General features: G+C 31.1%; 1 protein-coding gene across 1 annotated transcript; it reads left to right on the top strand.

Annotated features, from left to right (window-relative positions):
* The first annotated feature begins 7783 nt into the window (after positions 1-7783).
* On the top strand, positions 7784-8569 carry LOC18438809 (uncharacterized). The gene has a single exon (XM_006848985.1). It carries the CDS (start codon positions 7784-7786, stop codon positions 8567-8569), a length of 786 nt encoding a protein of 261 aa, XP_006849048.1.
* The last annotated feature ends 204 nt before the right edge of the window (positions 8570-8773 follow it).

Consider the following 8773-nt stretch of genomic DNA (forward strand, 5'->3'; position numbering starts at 1 on the left):
TTCCTACTTATCAATGCTTTCATTCTTTAACATTTTAAATCCAAAACCTATCTTTAAAATAAATTTTGGAGAGATGACTCATTTAAATTGGTGAGTATTCATGGAGATCCATGTCCCTATATAAAATATAGGGAAAATTGCAAACGCCCCCCTCATATAACAAAATATTTTCGTTGGAGAAGGCGGTCCGGCATTTTGAATAGGCGGTCCAGTGATTATTTTTGTTGGAATGGTCTGTCCGACATTTCATGGTGGCGGTTCGGCATTTTATGGTAGCGGTCCAACGATTTTTTTTGTTGGAATGGGTTATTTGACATTTTGAAGTTGCTGTCCGGCATTTTGAAGGGGCAGTCTGGCGTTTTGATATGGAGGTCCGACATTTTGAAGGGGCAGTCCGACATTTTGAAGTACCGGTCCGGGCTTTTTGAAATGAGCAGTCTGGCGTTTCCTTTTATTGGGATCCGAAAATGATTTGTTATATGAGGAATGGTATTTTCATTAAAAAAAAAAAAAACTTTCCATTTGGGGGGAAGGCGGGGGGGGGGGGGGGGGGGGTTGTTTGCAATTTTCCCTCAAATATATAAGATGCCTTCTATAAACTATAAACTAGTTGGATTACTTGCGTTGCACGTAAGAATGAAATATGAAAATACATATAAAAAAAATTGATAATTTAAAAATCTTTAGTAAAATATAAAAATTAATCAAGAATATTGATAATTTTTAAACTTCACACTATATAATGTAGATTTATTAAAAAAAATTTCTGAAAGATCCAAAGTTGAATTTCTACTTCGTGGTAAAAACAAAAAATTATTTTCTAACATTCTAAAATTTATAATAATAGAAAAACTTCACTATGGTTAATTATGGATACATAATAATTCATAAAATTATATTTAAATTTTTGAAATGATGATATGTAAAACTAAAAAAAAAAAGGTAAAATATTTTTAAACTAAAGTTTATTAATTTAAAATGTAAAATTTCTATAAGAATTTTTAAGATTCATCAAAACTCCTAAATAGAATTATGGACTATGTTTTGTGCACCTAAGAATGAAATAAGAAAATACATAAAGCAGAACTCTTCACAATATAGAGGATAATACTATTTTGCTGGACAAATGTGCAATGCATTGGTATGATGATCGTACTATATCAAGATGACTATAAGCATTTAAAAATGCCACGAAATGTATCATTCATGCAATAAGTTTGCTCAAATCATATTTTCCATAAATATAGAAAGTCACGATTTTGTCAATCCAAAAAGTTTATTCATATTTAAAAGGAAAAAAAATTAGAAAAGCTCTAACTCGATAAGAAATTACTTTATTTTAATGCTCTCAATGATTACCCTTGACAACTCTTGTATATTTTATAATATTTTATACGGTTTTCTAATAAATGATCATTTTTCAAAAATTTACATGTAATATGATTTTCATCATTTTTCAAAAAGTTTACATGTATATCTAATAAGATTTTAAATGTGGAGAGAGAGACCAAGTTGAGAGAAAAAAATCGAGTTGAAAGACAAAAAGAGAGAGATCACACACACACACACACACACATATATATATATATATATATATATATATATATATATATATATATATATATATATATATATATATATATATATATATATATATATATATATAGAGAGAGAGAGAGAGAGAGAGAAAAAGGCTAGGCTAATAGGAGATGGTAATAGTTGTTGTTCTATGAAAGATTTGGATATAACGTAATAGGAGGACTTTTGATAACAAAGCTTTGGAGGTGGATATGGTTAAAAGAAAAAATTTGCAATCGGTTTGGAGTTGGTTCTCTGTGACAAAAGAATGGTTTGGAGTATCCAAAGTGGATGTTGAGATTAACTTGCATAATTTGATGCTTCATAATGTGTTGAAAGTCAGACCAAAAGGTAGATGGATCCCTCCTGTTATAGGGAGTATCAAACTTAATTTTAATGGGAGCTCACTAGGAAAAATTGGCCTATCTTGGGTTGGAGGAATTCTGGGTGATGCATATGGAGAGGTGATCTTTTGTTTTACTAGCTCATGTGTGGAGGTAACAGCTAATGAGGCAGAATTTGATGCGTTGGAGTATGGAATTCAAGTTCTACGTCATAAAAATATCAGAATGCCATGTATTGTTGAGGGGGATTCTTTGAATGTGACTAATTGGTCTTTTTAGGCCACTTTGGAGTCTAAGGAGGAAATGACTAGATATTATGGATATGTGCGAGGGTCTACAAATTTCTTTTTAGCATGTGTATAGAGAAGCTAATGACATTCTTGATGGCTTGGCAAAATGAGGGGGGTCTGCCTCAAATATTTATTTCGGATGTTTTTCCTTTTTGAATGGTTGTAACTTTTGATTGATCAATAAAGCGTTGTCAAAAAAAAAAAAAGTGAAAGGCGAGGGTAACTAAAAAAAGAGAGAGAAAAAGGCTAGGGTAACTAAAAAAAAGAGAGAAAGGCTACGATGTAAATGTCAAGAGAGAGAGGCCATAAAAAGAGGAACTCACATGTATATCTAATATGGGATCATCTCAAAAAAAAATTGCATCCATATCTAATAGGGTTTTAAATATGGAGAGAGAGTTAGGCCATAAACATTTGAATGTACATCAAATGTGGTTTTAAATATGGAGAGAGAGTGAGAGGACATAAAAAGAGGTGTTTACATGCATATCTCATAAATAATAAAAAAAATAGATAATAACATTGAAAAAATGATACTTGTCAACAATATAATCAATGTTAGTTGATGGGAGATGTTTTCTCTTTAATGTTTTCATCTTTATTGACAATTTCATATCATATATTTATTAAAAAATAAAAAATAAAAAAATTAATTTCTCACCTTAACCTTTTTTTGCTGGTGTATATCAGGGTATCAAATATCTTGCGGATTTTGGAGAAAGTTTGGAAGTTAAAAAAAAATAGTCTAAATTTTAAAAAGAAATTATTCTATCCTGAAAATTCTAACTATCCGGAAAATTGTGATTGTGTATATAAGTGCTCTCTCTCTCTCAAATTTGGTTTTCTAAAAAAGCTCATGTTCTTCAAAAATTCAAAAAATATATGTAAAAGACAAAAACACAATTTGTCATATATAATTTCTCTTGCTTTTTATTAGCTTAGATAATGATCAATTTTATAGTAATCTACCAAATATGATACCATCTCTCTCTCTACAATGTCGCAATACAAAATATGGTATATGCTACTTAGTGTGTACTCTATTTTTCTCTTCCCTTAAATATAGGAATGTGTCATGCAATCTTTATAAAATTAGGGCTTTTTCTTATTTCGTGACATGTGTTCACCCTTTAACTCCACTTAATTTAACTAATAGGAAAATTTGCCTTGTGAAGTAATGATACTGTTTACTCTTGTTCTCTCTCAAATCTGGTTTTCTAACGAAAATCACGTTCCTCAAAAATTGAGAAAAGATGTGGAAGAGACAAAACCACAATTTATGTCATATATAATATTAAAAAACTAGAAGACATCTCAAGTTCCTAAAAATCTTACCGAATGCTCTTATAATTTGGGATTTTACTTGTTTTTTATTAGCTTAGATAATGATCAATTTTATAGATTATTACCAAATATGATACCATCTCTCTCTACAATGTTGAGATACAAAATATAGTACATACTACTCTAAGTATGTACTCTATTTTCCTTTCCCTTAAATATGGGAATGTGCCTTGCGATTTCTATAGAATTAAGCCCTTTCTTATTTTCGTGACATGTGTCCATCCCTTAACTCCACTTAATTTAACTAATAGAAAATTTACCTTGTGAAGTAATGATACTATTTATCCTCTCACAAAGTTAAAATAAATTTTAAGAGCAAGAAAATATGCCATTAAAAACCATTAAAAACATAAACTATAAAATAATTTAAATAATCATAAAAAGTAATAAAATAGGGATTGTCATAAAAAAAAGTTAAATGTATTTAATAAAAAATAAATAATAAAAGATGGTTACTTTTTTTATCACATCGTATCAATAGAATATTTTTTATATATCTAAAAACTCATAATAATAAATATGAAAATTGGTCATAATCTATTTTTCAGATATATAACTTTCTAAAAATTTGTCATAATCTATTTTTTAGGCATAGAGCTTCCACCAAAAATTTCAATTTCATATTCAATTTATTAACAAAACAAGATAATGAGTTATAGAGAAAAATTAAAAGCATGAGAAGTTAATGTAAAAAATAAGAACTTCTTTTAGATTCATTATCATCAAATTACATTATAATATGCATGATGTTAAAGTTATAAAAAATAAAAAAATATTAAATAGATGAACAAAAATTCTGATATACCTTAAAGGCGTTTGGAGATGATTTTAGCATCATTAAGCATAACGAATTCAGTTTCAACGCATGCATAATAATAAACAAATCAAAATATATGCGAATAGACAAATCAACGAAAAAAACTCTAAAAGATATCAAACACAAATAAACAAAAATAATAATAAACAATGCATACTCTCTCTCTCTCTCTAATATATATATATATATATATATATATAGTTATATGGTGGGAGAGGTCTCTCATGCCTCTCTTAACCAATTTCTTTCACGTCTCTCAATTAGTATATATCATATAATTTCCACCATGTCTACTATGAGATATTTATTTAGATTTTAATTTATTATATCTCCCTATAATTTTGGCTTTACTTGGGGCTCTATTTAACCACGTCTCTCTCATTGAGTTTGGGATAGGTACCTATTTTAGGAAATTTGAACCAAAATATAGAGTTTGGGATAGGCACGTATTTTAGGAAGTTTGAACCAAAATATAGAGAAAAAAATCTCATATTTCTTAAATTAAGATATTGAATCAATGTCTCTCTCTCTCTCTTCCTAAAATCTCTACTTTTTCTCTTTCTTTCTAAAATATATACTTTTCATGCATAAAATATTAGAAAATGGTGGATATCATCTTTTCTCTACTCTTCATGCACAAATTTTAGGAAATGGTTGGATAAAACAAATTCTCTTATTTCTCAAGGATAAAAAAAATTATCATATTTTTCAATAATATATGGAAACAATACCTCTCTCTTCCTAAAATCTTTATTTTCTCTCTCTTCTTAAAATCTCTACTCTACACACAAAGTTTTAGCCTCTCCTTTCGTCTAAACATGGAGAGTATGTTCTACAACCTCTATAACATTAGGTCCCTTCTTATTTTCGCGACACATGTCCACCCCTTAAGTCTTGCTTGTACTATATTAATAATGTAGTATAGATATACACCAAGATTTATCACTAATTTTTCTTTTAAATTTTTTTTAGATGACTCGGTGCTTTGGGTCTTGTGGTAGCACCCCACACCTAATTACCATATTGTGGTTTCAATCCTACGCAGAAAAGCTAACTCCCTGATTTATATAAAAATCTGAACTATTGAATTATTGTAAAAATAAATAGAGAAATTATCGCTAATATACCTATATTTTAAGGAAATTGGAAAAAAAAAACCCCAACTTCCCAAAACCTCATCCGCACCTTTTTTTTTCCCATTTTCGTGAAATTTTGGACAAAACTACCCTTTACGATAGTTTTTGTACCGTAAAACTCATTACGGTATTTTTAATACCGTAGTGTTTAGTGGTCTCTATACAGTAATGGGAATACCGTATTAATAAATAAAAGTTTTATGGTAATAGGGTTACCGTATTGTTTGTACAATAAATTACGGTACTCGTAGTACCATAATTCATTCTCGCTTTTTTTTTTTTACCAATTTTTTCATAAAACCCTATTTTGACGAATTGTTTAACACTTTCATCCTTTTTTTAATCTCTCTCATCCATTGTTTATCTCTCTCATCTATTTTCTATCATATCATCTATTACTTATCAATCTTTGAAGGAGGTCTCTAAGAGCATCAAATTTACACACCAACTGATTTTTAGGTATGTCATCAAAATATTATGTTGTTTTTAGCATCTAAAAAATATATTATGTTGCATAAATAAGTTTTATATTTATTTATATTATTGTATAAATAAGTTTAAATTTATTTAATGGTTGGTCATCAAAATAATGTTTTTTTATAATACTTGATGCAGTTTGGTTGGCCATTGTAAATTTTGTTTTTTATTATGACAATTGTATTTCCAATTTAATGTCCCTCATGCAAACTCTTCAGTATTTGTAAGTATTTTGAACTTCTTATATGTATTTTATTTATGTTTCCATCTGAAATTTCTAGCCAGTGATTCAGCTTGTACATAACAATAATGGATGAGAATAGAGTGAAAATTGTTTTACACTATGGTGGTTTTTTTAATAGGAAACCTAATGATGGAAGTATTTTTTATGACGGTGGAGATGTAAAGGTTATATTTTCTAAGGGGAACCAATCATTTGAACAAGTCAAGGATCACTCGTCAAAAGTATCAAATTATTCCCCAAGTACCATGACTATTAGGCATTTTGACTCAGGGTTACCAAGTAATATGATACGTATTGATGATGATGACGATATTGGGCCTTCTCCCATTACTATGTACGTATCAAACAGACCTATTGAGTCTGACTGCACTGAATGACGATCGCCAACAATGCCCGATATTAGTCCATCTAATTACACTGAATATTGACCACCAATAATACTCGATAATGATCCATCAAGATTGGTCATGTAAGAAGTTTGCAATGGAAATCATTAATTTTATTATTTGTCAATTTTTTATTATGGTTAGGATAATTTTGACTTGTCTTGAATTTTATTTTTCTACAGCATATCCCAATCGGAGCAAGTAGGTCACAGTGAATGTGCTCCTGGCATAGGCGTACAAGATGAACATGAATCAGAAATCGAGCGACATATGGACGACATCGATCCAATAGAAAGCCCCCTGAGGATTAACCGTTACAAAGTTGTACTTCAAGATGGTCAAGATTTGATGATGTACAGACATGTTGTAATCATCTTATTGATTATGCCATATCACAAAACTTCAATATGAAGCTTATAAAAAGCGAGAAGAGATGTGTATGGGCAAGGTGTGCTGCAGATGGGTGTTCACGGTAAGTGCGCTGTTGGAGGATTAATACAACAAACTTATTCACCTTGAAGAAGTTTGTAAGCGTGCACTTATGTGCCGGCGGAATAGGTAGGGTTCATCAACCACTTGCTCGAAGCCACTGGGTGGCAAACAAGATCAAAGACCGATTGAGTAATATGCCCAATAGTACACCTAGAGATGTGATTAATGATATACAACGTGATCATGGTGTCATGTTATCTTTCCAACAAGCATGGTAGGGCAAAGAGGTTGCACAACATACATGTGAAGTCATACATGATCTCGCTAAATATCTACATAAGATTCGAGTCACGGACCTTGAAACCTTAAAGATTATTTAAATAGATAATCATGATAAATTTGAATGTGTGTTTATAGCCAATCGTCCATGTTTGTATGGTTTTATGTTTGGTTGTAGGCTGCTAATAGGACTAAATAAGACATTTCTGAAGGGAAGATACAAAGGGATATTATTGGCTGCAGTTGAGGTAGATGCGAATGAAAATATATATCTTATAGCATATGCAGTGGTTGAGAGTGAAAAATACACTAAGTTGGACTCGGTTTTTAGAGCTTCTGAACGAGCAATTTTGCAAGAGGCCTGATTTACCAGCACTGACTATTGTCTTAGATCGTTAGAAAGGGTTACAAGCCGTAATTGAAACAGTATTTCTTACCAATGAACAAGGTTATTATATGAAATACCTTGTCGATAACTTCAAAAAGGCGAATAGCAATTCGACGCTCACAAAGCTTTATTGGAAAGCTATATGTACATTGTATATATCAGACTTCGATGAGTATATGGCAAAGATTAAGAGTGCAAATACTAGAGCTTATGACTGGATGATGTTACAACATCCAAAATATTGGGCAAACACACATTTTAAGGGGTGTAGATACAATCATCTGACATCGAACATCTCTGAATCATTTAACCAGTGTATATTTCAGGCTCGGGAGAAGCCCCTTATTAAACTCCTTGAAATCTTAAGGGTTAAGCTCATGGGAGAATTTTCAAATAAGATGACCAGGTCCTTAGAATGGAGCGACGTTCTTATACCGAAGACCCAAAAGGTAATAGACCTGAGGAGGGATAAACCCAGATTCTTTCATGCAGACACATGGGCACATGATGGCATGTATGAGATCAATGCGGATAAGAAATATGCTCTTAATCTGGAGATTCATACATGCAGTTGTCGGGTGTGGCAGGTTGGTGAGTTATCGTGTAGTCATGCAATTGCCGTTATAGATCATAGGCATGAAGATGTTATAAATTTTTGCGGCATTTATTTCATAGTACAAATGTACCGTAGAACATATTCCCTTCCCTTCAACAAAATGCCTAATGTACTAGAGTTGCCAGAGATTGTCTATACAACGGTAATGTTGTCCGCCGTAAGGCGAACAGCGGGTCGGCCAAAGAAACATCGCAGGCAAACAAAGTACAAAGAGATTAAGCGTCTTAAGTGTAGTTAATGCGGGGTGGTGGGCCATAACTGGAAGACATGTAAATTAAGTATATAAATAAGCCATTAGCGCCACTTGATGTTTTTTTGATGTAAATAGGTCATTAGTGCCAATTGATATTTTTTTGATATGTCATTTTGTAAAGAGGTCAGTGCCTACTTATATATTATTGATATGAAGCTATCCAATTTCACATCAGATGGTCTCATTCTA

Source organism: Amborella trichopoda, chromosome 10 (genome assembly GCF_054954075.1).
Source record: "Amborella trichopoda isolate Santa Cruz 75 chromosome 10, AtrichopodaSantaCruz75HAP2 v2.0, whole genome shotgun sequence".
In the NCBI taxonomy this organism is placed as follows: Eukaryota; Viridiplantae; Streptophyta; class Magnoliopsida; order Amborellales; family Amborellaceae; genus Amborella; species Amborella trichopoda.